At 33.2% G+C, this 17190-nt stretch overlaps 1 protein-coding gene across 1 annotated transcript; it reads left to right on the plus strand.

Moving 5' to 3' along the window:
* Window positions 1–670: 670 nt before the first annotated feature.
* LOC126852281 (uncharacterized) lies at window positions 671–11594 on the plus strand. The gene is made up of 9 exons (XM_050596934.1): window positions 671–811; window positions 3160–3273; window positions 3455–3572; window positions 7161–7422; window positions 7567–7683; window positions 7766–7856; window positions 11087–11214; window positions 11324–11456; window positions 11544–11594. Exons 1-9 carry the CDS (start codon window positions 671–673, stop codon window positions 11592–11594), a joined length of 1155 nt encoding a protein of 384 aa, XP_050452891.1.
* Window positions 11595–17190: the final 5596 nt, after the last annotated feature.

The raw sequence follows: 17190 nt of genomic DNA on the forward strand, positions 1-17190 counted from the left end.
TATATATATATATATATATATATATATATGTTCGAAAAATATGATATTGTCAACGATCACTTAACCAGAGAAACTTGATATATTCAGCAAACTTGAATCTCAAAATATTAATCACATTGACTAATTTCAAATTAATTTAAAAAAATGCCGTATAAACATTCAATTAATTCGTCTTCAAAAATACGATCTTTAACATAGTATAGATTAACTCGTACTAAAAAATTCAAAGCTGAACATTCTCCTCGAAAAGCAAGCGTATGTTATGAAGGCGCGCAATAAACTGAAGCGTGTGAAATTGTGGTGTGTATAAAAAAAGTGATGATTACGCATGCGCGACTTTCGCATAAATAATCTTCTCCACGAATATTTTTTTTCCTCTTTTATAGCAAAAAGACATTAGCTCAATTTTCTCAATTATCAAATCGATCGCATAGGTAAAGACTTTATTTCAAATAACACTGGTGAAAGAAAATGCAAATATTCTTATTTCAAGGTATCTTATGCCGCTTTGTATTATACAAAATTAAAGTAATTTATGCTAAAATTTACACTAGAAGAAAAAAATAAATAATAGTTGATCGATCAATAGAAAACGGAGAAAATAAGTGTAACTTTAGTAGGCTACATTACCAATCATATATGTCTAAAACCTCGCAAAGAAAACAACGAGATGATCAATATCGAGAAATACTTTAGTCTAAATAAAATTCTTCTGCTCGCTATTGGCCTATGGCCTTATCAGCAGTCAAATTTCACTCGATTTCAATTTATTGTATTATCTAGTATTCTGATGACAAATATTATATTTCAGGTAAATTTTAATAATTAATCATAATAATATTATCATTTGATAAATTGCAAAGCAATCTTTTTCTATAAAATTTAAAAATCATGATTCAGATTAGCATAAAATTATTAAGTCAGCTGGATCATAATTATATATATATATATATATATATATATATATATATATATAAAATTATAAATTATGTCAATAATATTCTGATTATATAGGATGTCCGACAAGTAAGTGAGCAAATAAAAGCTGGAAGTAGATTGGATCAAACTGAGTTGAAAAATCCTGAACTATTTTTTTTGTAAAACGCTTAATAAAGGAGTTATCATTGAGCAAAGTCTGGTCAATCATTGTCGATCTTTAGTCGGTTGCATGTCAGTGAGCCGCGCACCTGGTATGATGCCGCCGTAACGGTTAAGCGCGCATACTGTCAGGCGCGTGGCTTATCGATGTGCGCTTGGCTAAAAAACAGCAATGATTGGCTAGACTTTAAATAATAATAACTTCTTTATTAAGCGTTATACAAAAAACTGATTCAAAACTTTTCGATTCAGATTGATCCAATCTGCCTCCTTTTGTTTAGTCACTAGAAGATACCAGAAACTAACGTATAATGTATATAGAAGTGGCGTTAGATAGAATCAAACTGTCTATTAGAAATCAAACGGCAGAATGTATGTATATGTGATGTGTGTGTGATGTGTGGTATGTGATGTGTCTACTATGAAGTCCCCGACCCAAATCCGCTGAATAGAGTATAAATCGATCGATCGTGATGCGCGATCCACGGTTGCACACGCCGCACATGGTGTGCGGCCAATTAGCACTCATCCCTGCCTCCTAATAGCCTAGTAATTTAAGGCGTCTTATGCGGATGCATTATTCTCTTGGGCCCTGAAAGCCTTTCCCAATTCCTTCCAGTGAAATCCATCAGGATCAGAATGCTTCAGGATTGTGACTGTCAATTCCTGCAGCGATTTCATTAAAAAATTCGTAAAACTTCTCGTTTTCTGATTCCATTTCCACGGAACTTTAATACAGTCCTGATCCCCAGGGATGTGAGCAAATTTTCCGATATTTATTGTTTCTATCTTCGGATTCTAACAGTTTTCCGGCTTTTTCTCTTGACCGGTTATCGTTGTTCCGATTTACTGTGTCCTTGTTATTCCTTGACAATTTTTCCCGTTTATACTCGTTGTAGTGAGATGTAGATTTAAAACAAAATTACATAAATTAAAATCTTATTCTATAATCGCATGAACCCCTCGAGGAGATCTTGATATATTCAGTAATGCATTAAAGAGAGAATGAGTTGCTGTGCTCCATCTTTTTGGTTGACTGTCTGAGGGCAATGTTACAATACATATACATTTATTCATACATACAAATGTATATATATACAGGGTATCATTTTAATCAATACACGCAAATATCTCATAAAGTAAGCAAGATGGAAAAAATGTTTTATACAGAAATTATAGGATTCAAAAGGGGACATCTGATGGTGGCCTTGACCCTGAGCTTAGAGTCAAATTTAGGGATTATTTAAGGCAACTTGATTTTTTTAAATGGAATCACCAATTTCTCATATCATATTCTTGTTATTGGCATCTTTTCAAAACATTATAATAAAATATTATTTATAGTATTTTTTGAATTATTTAATTATGGGAGTTGAAAAATTGTATGCTGTGCTAATCAAGCACCTCAAAGGAAATAGAAAACTACTACGTCCATGCCAGTGTTTCTGGGTAGCGCTAAAAATAGAAATAGAATTAAAAATGTTGCCGTGTTACGCGCAGCATACAATTTTTTAAGTCTCAAAAAGTACTTTATAGAAAAATATTTTATTATATTGTTTTGAAAAGGTCTTGATGCTAGCTATAAGAATATGATATGAGAAATTGATGGCATTTCCATTAAAAAAAATTAAGTTGACCTTAAATGACCCCTAAATTTGATTCCAAGATCAAGGTCATCATCAGGTGCCCCTCCAGCTCTGAACTTTACATTTTTGTATAAAACTTTTGTATAAAATTTTTTACATCTTGCTTACTTTACGAGATATTTGCCTTCTTTGGTTAAATGACTCACCTGTATATTAAAATTGACACACATTTATACACATATAATTTTGTATGTATGTGCATTCTCTCTTTCTCTCTTTTACTTTCTCTTTTTATTTATTTACTAAAATGTTTCTATTGTAAATATAATTTTATCACAAATATTCACAAATTAAAAAAAAAACATTTATAATAATATAAGATATCATTTATGTGCACGTGTATCTGTGTGTATGCGCGCATGACTTTAAAGGAGTAATTTTTGAATATTAACTTTAAATAAAATTATTGTTGCAGTGTATGATATTTGTCTCACAAAGATGTACTCTGGATCTCATTACCAAAATTTTATCTTCCGTATTTTTCTTTACTCTTTTTGCGATAAAATACAACATGTTCTCTGTTAAAGCTGTAAGTTGATAACTTACAGAACTAAAGGCTTATACAGTTAATTTTATTTATAACAATAACTTAACTTTAACTAGTTGACGGTTTAGTCATTTAATACGATAAGCATTCTTGTTGAATAAGTTTTTACGCTATGTTTTCTGGTATATATAAGAACCGATAAATAAAATTGCTAAAACAACAGGTTAAGGATTTATTGGAGCAACTATTGCATATATATAATGAGTTAAAAGACGAAAATGAAATTGCTATTATAAATAAATATGGATGTAATGGCAAACGTTATACCGTTGTACTTACAAGTAAGATAAATCTTTTAAGATTTACAAGTAAGGTTACAACTTTCTTTTTAACTCGCAAGGATTGTTAAGATTTAATTTTCGAAATTCGGAAAATTGGTTCTGAATTTGTAACAGTTTCTCTGTGTACATGTATTTATTATTGGTTTCTTTTAATTATAAAAATTGTAAATTTTCTCGCAGTTTTCTTCCTTTTATGCTTACACTAACTTATTTTATATAACTTATATTCTATCTTTTGTCTTAAACTATTATTATAATTAACTTATAACTACTTGTATCGATTTATTAACTTTTACACGCATGCAACTTTTTTTATCTTTTATACCAGTTCTCTACATGCAAATTTCGTTCAAATTTCACACCCTACCATTTTTCCACTACTTACTACTCGCGCATTTAGAGACGTTATACGTACGTAACTAAGGAACGCGGTACTTATTGTTATTGTAGCTTTAAAAGCTTCTAGGCTTTTGCAATGATATCGATAGCTTTGAGTAAAATATTATAAAAAATTTTAAATTATTGCACAAAAGAACATATAATATATAATTAATAACATAGATCGACAGAAAAAAAGTTTTTATCAAATAACTTTAATTATAGATATTTCTTATAGATTTTCGGCCACAAAAAACAATGCCGCTATAAATTGTTCCATCACGTCAAATTTTAAAGTTATTTTGAATTTTAATATGAGAAATCAGTGATTTTTTATTTTAAAATATTTAAAATATCTTTAAAACCTGACATGATGGAGCAATTTGGTTTGTGGTATTGTTTTTTATGACCAAAAATCTATAAGAAACATCTACTCTGATTAGAATTACTTAACAGAATGTAAAGCAACAACGAGGCACAGTACGAGTATTTATATACGAATCGATTAGTACCTTAAATTATCGGACCTCAATAACGGATGAATCGATCGTATTTTTAATAGGCTTAATCAATAGATTGAATTTGGATTATATAATAAAAGTGTCTCTATTTTTTTTTTACATGTATCGTGAACGGAGTAATATGCTGCAAAATCGAATAAAATTATATTAATAATAAAGTAATCAAAAAATAATCATAAAGTATATCAAATAAAATTTTTATTAAGATACGACTTCGTTATCATCGCCGCCCAAGTCCCGAATGAGCATGCACGAAAAGGTGTACGATTAAAGCATTCGCTATTAGACTGCGCTAATGACGCTTTGTGATGTTACTACTTACATCCGTATCTGCTTTGATGGGTATAAGTTAATAAGTTTGCAAAAATGCATTATCTTTCTTTTTATTTGTATTAACTTTTAATTTTTGTATAAATTTTAAATTTTAATTTTAATTTTGTTTTAATTTTTTATATTGATTTTTTACTTCATCTATTTTTTATTTTTTATTTTGTGTTTTATATTATTGAATATATTTTTTTAACATTGGAAATTAATAAATTTTATTTATATAGCATAAATTTTTATTTAGAATTAGTGTAATTTTTTTTTAATATTATTATTTTTATTAAAAAAAAACAGTTATTTTGTGCAACTATTTTTGATTAAAATATTTGTATAATGTTTTATTTTCAATTAACGTAATTTTTTATATTATTATTTTTATAAAATATATTTATACAACTTTTTTTGTTAAAATATTCTTATAAATTTTTTTTTTCAATAATTTAAAATAACATTATTTTGTGCAAACTAAATTAAAACAATATTATTTTATGAATACATAACAGTTTTTCATAACTAATACATACTTGGCGCCTTTTTTTATTTTTTTTTGAAAAAAGTAAGTTTTTAAGGATACATATAACATATTATATATATATACATATGCAATGGGCATTCGCGATTTTCTTTCTAATTAATTTCTGGTTCGCAGGAAGCGAGCTTCTATTTTCGGGTGTAAAAATTTTATTTGCAAAGAAAAATTATTATAAATCTGAAAACAATATAACATAAATTTTATTCTTTACTACTGTACTAAATAGGTTTTATATTATAATATTAAAGAATGAGAATGTTAATACATCAAAAATATATGTAATAAGCAATATATGTAATAAAAAATTCTCTATAATTTAAATTGCTACAAATCACTTCAATTTTTTTTAACTTTGTTGATGATTTATTTTTATTATTATTTTATTTATTCGAATAAATTAAAATGAATTTTATAAATTTGATGCCACATTTGAAATCACTACTCCAATAACTCTTCTAACATATATTGTTATATTGTATTTTTCTTAACTTCTTTGCTAATATGTTTAAATATTTTATTATTTAAACAAATAATTTTGCAATCCAACTTTACATTTATAATTAATGATCCCAAAAAATTCATATATTTTGTATATCTTGTATATCTTGTATAATTTTCTTTTTTTTTTTTTTGCATATTTGTTGTACTTATTGATGTGATAAAAGGAAAATTAAAAAGATATTAACTGCCTGTAAAATTACTTATGAAAAATGAAAAGACATAAATGAAATATTTTTCGTAGTTCTACATTTGTACTAAATTTGAAAAAAGTCGGAGTATGTCCTTTTGGATAAATTTATTTATTAGTGCCGCTTTTCTTACATTTACTCGCGTCCAGCGTCTCGTTGCTAAAATGCGAACAGAAAATGCAGAAGCTGTAGGATTGAATCACAAAATCCCGAAAGTTGCAAGTAGAGAATACACCGTTCTCTTGTAACTTTTACACACGATCGCACATACATACGCACACGCACACGATATGTACGCGCATACGCAACGCATATGCACGCACGCAACGCATACGCACGCACGCACACACACGCGCACGTACGCACACACACACTAAACATATCTAATACATATACATGCTAAACGTATCTTCCACTACATACATCCTATTTTCTTTATTTTTTTCATGAATTTCGAATTATATAAATATTTGAACTTTTGTCGGATGTACAGAGTGCCCCGTAATAGCCACTCGTCGTGTGCAGGTAGAATGGATTAATCTAAGCAGAAAAATCTCTAATTTTGCGATATTTATAATAATTAATGAAATATTAATATAAAAAGACTAGCCAATCAGATCTACGAAAGACAATAGTTATGTACGAGCAATGAAGTGACAGGTGACAGCCGCGTATATAATCATACATGTTACGCGCCGCTTTTACATAGCCACTGTCCTTTGTAGAGCGCCGTTCCCATTGCTTTCCAATGCGATTCTATTCGCGCTGATTGGTTAATCTTTTTAAATTAATATTTCATTAATTATTGTAAATATTGCAAAATGGAAAACTTTTCTACTCAGATTAACCCATTCTACCGAAGGATTCGTACTTGGTCCGTTATTGGACGCCGCTATATCTTTCACTCTATTCATTGTTATCGAATATTCGTAATAAGAAAGTTCTAAATTTTCTTTATATATTATAATGTATACAATGCTGTAATATAAAATACGAACATAAACTATTCGCACACGGCGAATAATCCGGCTATTGGGACACCCTATATATGTGCACATAAATGTAAAATAATGCATAAATAAATTTAGAAAATTCATATAGCAAATGTAAATAACTATTGTCCTTTCTAACTTTTTTTTAGTTCTTGCCGTTATCAACGTATTGGCTTTTATTATTACTTCATTTTGGTCAAATATTTTGAACGTTATTTTACCGACAAACGCGTCAAGATCACATCACTTGCTCATCATGACGGAGCATTTTATTGATCAAGAGAAATATTTTTATTTGATATTACTGCACACTATTGCATCATTTTGCATCGGGATGATTGCATTGTTAGCGACAGGAACATTGATACTTACATATCTTCTACAGATTTGTGGAATGTTTAAAATTGCCAGGTATCTGCATGAATGTAAAAACAGCCATAAACATTCGGCCATAATTTGTTATTGTTAAACAAAACAATTTAAATTTTGCCGACAACAATACACTATTTGATAAATGCTTGTGTATAATTGTAACACAAATATATATATTTATAGTTATCGTATTGAACGTGCAATGAGCATCGACACGTTACAAAATATTAATCTTAAAAAAAACCTTTTGATATTTAATGGTTTAATTTATGCTGTGGATATTCATCGACAAGCTATGAAGTTTGTATAAACTCGATTATATGCGTTATGTAATATATGTTATGCATATTATGCGCATATTAACAAATTTTTATTTTTAAAGATTGTCCAAACACTTGCAATATAGTTGTGAAACAATGATGTTCTGTTTTATAATAATTTGGGTAGTTTCGATGAGCCTAAATCTGTTTCGAGTAAGTCCTATTTTATTGTTAAATTTACTTTCTTAACCATGCACTTGATAACATCCAGATACACAAAAATAGTACACTTATATTACGTGATTTTATTATTATAGTAACAATATTTTAACAATTTATCAAGCATGAAGAAAATCATTCATCTTGATAAAATAAAAAAACATTAAAAAAAACATTTTTCGCTATTATTTTTGAATTTATAGATCATGATATTTAGTGACTTCGTCCCAATATTCACTGCCAATACTGAAAATTTAGGGAGCGTCCCATTTGATATTAGTGATACCACAGTCCCAATTGACCATGTTGATATTGACCACGGTTCCGCTAGATTATGGTCCCTATTGACGTTGATATTTCCTATGTTATAATTAACCATGTTGATATTGATCATGGTCCTGATTGACCACGATCTCGATTGACCACATTGATATTTACCTCGTTGCAATTAACGTTAATATTGACTATCCATATATTGACTATCTATATATTGATGATCCTGATTGACCATAGTTCCGATTGAACTGGTCTTGTTTGATCACGTTGATATTTACCATATTTATCACTTTTTAATGTGAGGCTCCACATGGGTTTAAAACTTTTTATGCGAAGCGGGGTTTCATACGGGTTTACAACTTTCCACGCAAAGCGAGGTTCAGCTCAAACTTATGTGTTTAGTTTTTTGATAGTGAAGCTTCCCCGCAGGTTGGGCGGACATATTGCCTCCACGCATATACTTTTTAATGCAAAATAAGGTTCCACATGAGTTTAAAACTTTCTATGCAAAGCGAGTTTTTGTATGGGTTTACTTTCCACGCAAAGCGAGGTTCAGCTCAAACTTATGTGTTTAGTTTTTTGATAGTGAAGCTTCCCCGCAGGTTGGGCGGACATATTGCCTCCACGCATATACTTTTTAATGCAAAATAAGTTCCACATGAGTTTAAAACTTTCTATGCAAAGCGAGTTTTTGTATGGGTTTACTTTCCACGCAAAGCGAGGTTCAACTAAAACTTATGTGTCTAGTTTTGTGGTAGTGAAAAATGGATAGAGGAGACGGAACACATTGCTTTCACGCATACATTTTTTAATGCAAAATGAGATTCCACATGAGTTGCAAACTTTCTACTTTGACTACGTTAATATTGACCACGATCCTGATTGCTCATATTGATATTGAACATGATCCTGATTGACCACGGACCATGGTCAATCAGGGTCGTATTCAATATCAACGTGTCAACCAGGATCGTGGTCAATATTAACGTAGTCAACTTTAACATGGTCAATCAGGACTATGGTCAATTGCAACATGTTAAATATCAATGTGATTAATCAGAACTGTGATTACTTGGAACAGTGGTTAATCGCAACCGTGGTCAATCAGGATTGTGGTAAATATCAACGTGATTATTCGGGATCGATGATAAATCACGACAATGGTCAATCGGGACTGTGATCAATATCAATATGATTAATCGCAACGTGATCAATCGGAACCGTCAATGTGGTCAGAGATGCTATTTAAAATTTAGTGTACGTGACATAAATGAATGTAACTACTAAATACAAGCCTGATATTTAAATACGTTTTATCACGTCACAATTTTAAGAAATTTGTGAATTTGTGAAAAAAAATTATTTTGATATATATTTTAAATTTTTATGACTAAATATATAATAGGATTTATTACGCTAGTTGTGAATTAGATTCTATTGAAGATCTACCAAATATTTTTGTATGTGTTTTCAAATTTGTGGACTTTTCAGACTGCTGAATATGAGTTTGATGTCATAATTGACGATTTCAAAATTAATGTAAGAACAAAATTAATATAAACAATTCCAAAATTTGAAAATCTTTTTTATTTTGCTATCTTAAATATATTATTTTGATATGAGACAGATTTGTTTTTAGCGACCTAGTAAACTTTTAAGTTTAAAAATATATTGAAAAATATTTAATAGATAAATGTTTGAATTAACTTACATCTCACAAATCGTTATTTTTATATATATTATAAAAGGTAGATTCTTAAATAATAGACACTTTAAATTTTGTGGCCCTCTCTTCTGGTTCCAGAGATATTGCAATTTTGAAGTATCATAATTTTGAAGTATCATAATTTTCGCCTTTATTTGTATCATCTTTTTGTTATATCTTACTTGCATCTTTATATTTTTTGTTCACATTTGCGTCACTATCAGTATACTTTCGTTAAGAATTTTTTTTGCTTACATTTAATTGTCCTTATATTACTGATGCTAGTATGCTTCAATATCATACGCTTATTCAGTTTCGCTAGAAATTTTGGAACATGTGTAGCAATGAAACTTTACGAATTTTTTATCAATACAACATTGAGGAGTAGATCTCGCTTCGCGTTGTATATATGTGGACAATAGGTTCCGATCCCCTACGGGAGGACTTCACCTCTGGAAGATATAACTAACCCAAACCAAATTTTAGTTTTATATCAGAAATCAGACAGATTGGGTTATATCTTTCAAAAGTGGAGCTCTCTGCAAGAAGGGGGAGGCGGAACCCACTGCATCTACACATACATTTTCCCATTCATATAACAATTTTGGAGTAGACACTTCGCTTTGCGTTGTAAAGTATGTGCAAAATAGGAAAGGCTTCGTCCTTGCAAATGTAAGCAAACATTTTTTTCACGTCTGCTCTACGCAAATATAACGTAAACAAATTTTATTTTTCCTTATTTTATAACAGAAAAAGCATTAAAACTTTAAAATCGCATATCTCTGAAATCAGAAAAGAGCACCACAAAATTCAAAGTGTGTGTTACTCAGGAATATACTTTCTACAATATATGTAAAAATGAAAATGATCCATGAAATGTAAGCTTAAGCCGAACATTTACCATTTTATTTTAAAGATTTGAAGTTATAATAATATACTTTATTGAATGTGACAAAATTTCTCCGTAACAAAGAATAGTTATCAATATATAAGAATAGTTATCAAATAATTAAACTAGAAATAAAAATAAATAAAAATTAACAACATATCTATTTTTTTATAACTTTAATCGTGAATTTCTCAAAATTGTGATGTAATACAGTAATGTGAGAATTATAAGCGTTTAAGAGTTATTTAGCGTTTAATACGTTAAAAATTGATCATTTTTTTCCTGTGTCTACAAAGTTATTTTTCTTAACTGTATTATCAGCATAAAACATCAGATTGACCGTAGATTTTTCAGCTTGCATCATCCAAAGATGAATTGATATTGCCCTTTGTATATGCAATTGTCGGTATATTGTATATGTTTCTAGCGAACTATATGGGTCAAATTTTAACGAATCATAATCATCATGTATTTGTTACGGTGTAAGAAACATATCTATAAAACTGCATGCATAAAGATATTACAAATATACTTCACGATATATTTCAGAGGTTTTATCTAGAAATTTCTTGTTTAAAATTCATTTTCTAGGTATAATGTTCGGTGGTATATAACTCCATTATATATACAGAGAATAATATTGTTCCTGTTACAACAAAATTCGAGAAATTTTACATTGAACGTCGGTGGATTGTTCTATGCATCTATAGAATGTTTTGCTATGGTATGAAAGAGAAGATAAAATATTATATATCTAAAATAGAATATATATTATAATAATCATAAAGTAATGATATATCTTTTATTTTAGCTAGTAAACACTTCGGTATCTTACTTTACAGTTCTATATTCTACACAATGACTAAAAACAAAATAAAAGCAAGTTAAAATAAAGATAGAGCAGTTATAACAGTAGTTATAACAGAGAAATAATATAGTTTATATAATTTTAATATATTAGAAAAATAATCATATGTTAAATGTCATATATTACAAAAATAAAAACTTGTATTTTGAACGTATAGTTTAAAGCTAGAGGTTTTTCCAGAAAAAAAAGATAAAAAACTTTAAAATTATTTAATTCATGATATTAGTATGCATTATATCCTTAAAATGCAGTAAAAATGAATATTGTGTATCAAATATAATAAAGTATAATAAATATTTTATTTTATTTTATATTACTTTCAATTTTGATATCATCAATGCACAATACTTGTAAAGAAATATTGCGGCATTTAATTCTTATTTATATGTTACGTCCGATAGACTTCACGAATATTCCTTTTTTTTTCTTCTCTAACATATAAATTATTGGGTCCTGTAGACTGCATGGTTGTTTTCTTTCATCGAAAATCTGTTAGCGACATAAATTTATGTTCTAAGAAATACTACGTCCGACAGAAAAAATAAGCAGGCGAAGTCTGGGAAGCAAGATTGTGTAATCTCGATGTCGAAAGTCAGCGGATCTATAAATTTAACGTTACAATTCTGAAGGTTCGAGAATTTTAAACAAAAGATAACAGACGGTCAAGCGTTAGAAATATAAAACCATGTGGAAGCGAACGACAAACAGACAGCGAGATATGCAAGCTCAAGCTCAAGTATCAGACCCAAGAACTCTAAGCAAAAAGCAGAGCGAGGTCCAGAACAATACATAGACGATCCAGAATTGAAAACTCGCGACATTTGACACCACATGCTTGCCTGCCAGACCACCCTCTTATGTTATCTGTTTATCATAAATTTTAAGTAAAATGTCAACCTAGGAGATTAAGGCAAACTGAGCATGACTCAATCCGTAAAATGAAAGCCTCACCCTCACCCGATAGCAACTACTCTCCATTGGTCAAAACTCAGCGAAGATCTTCACCAATACCTATGATCTAAGAATCTAGAGCAACGCTCTGGGAAAAATCGGAGGGCGTGATTAGAAACAACTATTCGTTAAAATAGATTAACAAACCAATGAAGAGGAGAAGCAAAAGGGCTTAATAAACGTCGGACAAGACCACGCGACACACTCTCTAACGTTCTCTAAAAGTTTATCAGTCTTCTGACTACATACTCCGAAATACTTGGTCGGAATTATACCAAAGTGCATCGTGTGCCCGCGAAATCACTTTGCGCCGGAGTATTGGTCTAAGGACTTTAAGGTGACCCGTCTCTCGATTCCGGCCCACAGTGTATTACGAAGCAAGATTTATCATAGTGCATCTAGTGTCATTAAGACTTTGTGAACCAATCAAGAATCTTACCGTGAGCGCTGAGAGAATCAACCTTCCCCCTCAACGAGCTCAAGAGCTAAGGTCTACCGGATTACGTTTTGTAAACCAAGTATCATCGCACTCAATAAATAGTAAGTGCTTAAACTCTTCAACTAGTTAGTCCAAAATAATTCTTGGTTAACCATTCAACTAAAAATGTTATTCTCGGAATCCTATCGATCGTCAACAATTTAAAATTATTATTAAAATTAAATTATTATAATTACGTTTCTATTCTACTTCTCATACGTCCGAAACTTATTATTCAGTTACTCAGGGTTGTTCGCGTTTTGCGGAGCTACCCGTGACTCTCTCATTATCTCTCTCTCTTATTATTCAGTTACTCAGGGTCGTTCGCGTTTTGCGGAGCTACCCGTGACTCTCTCATTATCTCTCTCTCTTATTATTCAGTTTACCAGGGTCGTTCGCGTTTTGCAGAGTTACCCGTGACTCTCTCATAATCTCTCTCTCTTATTATTCATTTACCCAGGGTCATTCGCGTTTTGCGGAGCTACCCGTGATTCTCTCATAATCTCTCTCTCTTATTATTCAGTTAAGCAGGGTCGTTCGCGTTTTGCGGAGCTACCCGTGACTCTCTCATTATCTCTCTCTCTTATTATTCAGTTACTCAGGGTCGTTCGCGTTTTGCGGAGCTACCCGTGACTCTCTCATTATCTCTCTCTCTTATTATTCAGTTACTCAGGGTCGTTCGCGTTTTGCGGAGCTACCCGTGACTCTCTCATTATCTCTCTCTATTATTATTCAGTTACCCAGGGTCGTTCGCGTTTTGCAGAGCTACTCGTGACTCTCTCATAATCTTTCTCTCTCTTATTATTCAGTTACTCAGGGTCGTTCGCGTTTTGCAAAGTTACCCGTGACTCCCTCATAATCTCTCTCTCTCTTATTATTCAGTTGCCCAGGGTCGTTCGCGTTTTGCGGAGCTACCCGTGATTCTCTCATAATCTCTCTCTCTTATTATTCAGTTAAGCAGGGTCGTTCGCGTTTTGCGGAGCTACCCGTGACTCTCTCATTATCTCTCTCTCTTATTATTCAGTTACTCAGGGTCGTTCGCGTTTTGCGGAGCTACCCGTGACTCTCTCATTATCTCTCTCTTTTATTATTCAGTTACCCAGGGTCGTTCGCGTTTTGCAGAGCTACTCGTGACTCTCTCATAATCTTTCTCTCTCTTATTATTCAGTTACTCAGGGTCGTTCGCCTTTTTGCGGAGCTACCCGTGACTCTCTCATAATCTCTCTCTCTTATTATTCAGTTACCCAGGGTCGTTCGCGTTTTGCGGAGCTACCCGTGACTCTCTCATTATCTCTCTCTCTTATTATTCAGTTACTCAGGGTCGTTCGCGTTTTGCGGAGCTACCCGTGACTCTCTCATTCTCTCTCTCTCTTATTATTCAGTTACTCAGGGTCGTTCGCGTTTTGCGGAGCTACCCGTGACTCTCTTATTATTCAGTTACTCAGGGTCGTTCGCGTTTTGCGGAGCTACCCGTGACTCTCTCATTATCTCTCTCTCTTATTATTCAGTTACCCAGGGTCGTTCGCGTTTTGCGGAGCTACCCGTGACTCTCTCATTATCTCTTTCTCTTATTATTCAGTTACCCAGGGTCGTTCGCGTTTTGCAGAGCTACCCGTGACTCTCTCATAATCTTTCTCTCTCTTATTATTCAGTTACTCTGGGTCGTTCGCCTTTTTGCGGAGCTACCCGTGACTCTCTCATTATCTCTCTCTCTTATTATTCAGTTACTCAGGGTCGTTCGCGTTTTGCGGAGCTACCCGTGACTCTCTCATTATCTCTCTCTCTTATTATTCAGTTACCCAGGGTCGTTCGCGTTTTGCGGAGCTACCCGTGACTCTCTCATTATCTCTCTCTCTTATTATTCAGTTACCCAGGGTCGTTCGCGTTTTGCGGAGCTACCCATGACTCTCTCATTATCTCTTTCTCTTATTATTCAGTTACCCAGGGTCGTTCGCGTTTTGCGGAGCTACCCGTGACTCTCTCATAATCTCTCTCTCTTATTATTCAGTTACCCAGGGTTGTCCGCGTTTTGCGGAGCTACCCGTGACTCTCTCATAATCTCTCTCTCTTATTATTCAGTTACCCAGGGTCGTTCGCGTTTTGCGGAGCTACCCGTGACTCTCTCATAATCTCTCTCTCTTATTATTCAGTTACCCAGGGTCGTTCGCGTTTTGCGGAGCTACCCGTGACTCTCTCATAATCTCTCTCTCTTATTATTCAGTTTACCAGGGTCGTTCGCGTTTTGCAGAGTTACCCGTGACTCTCTCATAATCTCTCTCTCTTATTATTCAGTTACCCAGGGTTGTCCGCGTTTTGCGGAGCTACCCGTGACTCTCTCATAATCTCTCTCTCTTATTATTCAGTTACTCAGGGTCGTTCGCGTTTTGCGGAGCTACCCGTGACTCTCTCATAATCTCTCTCTCTCTTATTATTCAGTTACCCAGGGTCGTTCGCGTTTTGCGGAGCTACCCGTGACTCTCTCATTATCTCTCTTTCTTATTATTCAGTTACCCAGGGTCGTTCGCGTTTTGCGGAGCTACCCGTGACTCTCTCATTATCTCTCTCTCTTATTATTCAGTTACCCAGGGTCGTTCGCGTTTTGCGGAGCTACCCGTGACTCTCTCACTCTCTCACTCTCCCTTTCTATCAATTATCAAGTTCGTTGCAAACCCCAAGAATTATTTCGAATTTCTTTATATCCCCAAACCGTTTTTTTTATTTTTATTTATTATTATATCCTCCCTCAGTGGAAGGAGTAAATCGGAAACGTTCCTCCCGTGCGTCGGTGAAGCGTGCGCGTAACCGTCGGAATAGACGGCTTAGGAAGAGGTTGGCTCGGGCTCAGGCGGAAACTAACACCTTAAGCGATATTAACGTTAATATAAATATTAATGTATTCACGGCTAACACTCCTCGCTCCCCTACCCCAGCTACTTCTCTTCCATCCCTCTCTACCCCTTTAAGATCGGAGTCGCCCACCCCCTCGATTATTATCCTGAGTGACTCCCCCTATTCTTCCCCTCATCGCCCCTCTCACCAGGAAGACCCCCTCGAACTATGGGATACCGACAACGAAGCAGAGGAAGTATCCTCAGAGACCGAGGACTCGTCTCGGTCCGAACGGGAACCGTCACCCCATCGACAAAGCTTTTCCGAGGACCAGTTCCACCACCGGATATTGGGCCAGTTCCCCCCGATTTACGACCCACTTCCGGACGGAGCCATCTGCATAGGGCCCGGCCCGGTGGATCTCGAGGAGTTGCGGACTGCATTAACGGAGGGCCTGCCCGACAGCATAATCCCGTGGTTCGTCCCGGGGTATAAACATCCTGTCGCTGTTCCTATTGAAATCCTGTAGAGGCAATTCCCCCCTTCTACATGCATCCTAGAGGAAATCCCGTAATACACACACATAAATACACTAAGACCCATAAATAAAAAATAGTTGAAAATCAATGTATATTAAGTAGTAAGCTAAGGACAATGTTTATTTAGATAATACCAATAATTTGTTCTTGTGTTCTCATTCTTATTTTATTATAAAATAAATGTGAAAATTTGATATATAAATAATTTTCTTGTTTAACCCGTTCCCTATCTCATATCCCGAGATCGCACAAGGTCCCGTTCCGGGTAATAAGGATTTAGTTCCTTTACCGAAAAGGGGACCACCGAACGAACGGCCTACTGACCGAGTAAAAGCGACCCTTCCGGTCGTTGACCTGTCTCAGGCCCCCGGTCAATTCGTTCGTCTCCGAGATACTCGTTGTCTAGCGTTTGTCTAGCGGAGTTAAATAGATTACGCCCTGCCGCTGACCCTGACTCTAAAGGATCTGGACGTAACAATAAAACTATTATGTTGCGGGTTCGATTACAAATAAATCATAAAATTATTTAACTTTTGCAATAATCGATAATCAATTTTGAATTTAAAAGTGCTCCGTGTCAAACTAATCAACTTATTTTAAAATTAATCATAAGCTTTACTAGACATAGGTCCGGAATGATAAGGATCAGGTCAAATTTTTATACCTTGCTTTGGTGTAAATTTGTCTTAAGCGATGTAGAGTTTATGAGAAATTTTCCTTCAATAATTATATACATTCTTATTTATGATCTATACTTCTATATTTTTTGATGAATAGTCGTTGTTATTCATGT

Source organism: Cataglyphis hispanica, chromosome 10 (assembly GCF_021464435.1).
Source record: "Cataglyphis hispanica isolate Lineage 1 chromosome 10, ULB_Chis1_1.0, whole genome shotgun sequence".
NCBI classification, from domain to species: Eukaryota; Metazoa; Arthropoda; class Insecta; order Hymenoptera; family Formicidae; genus Cataglyphis; species Cataglyphis hispanica.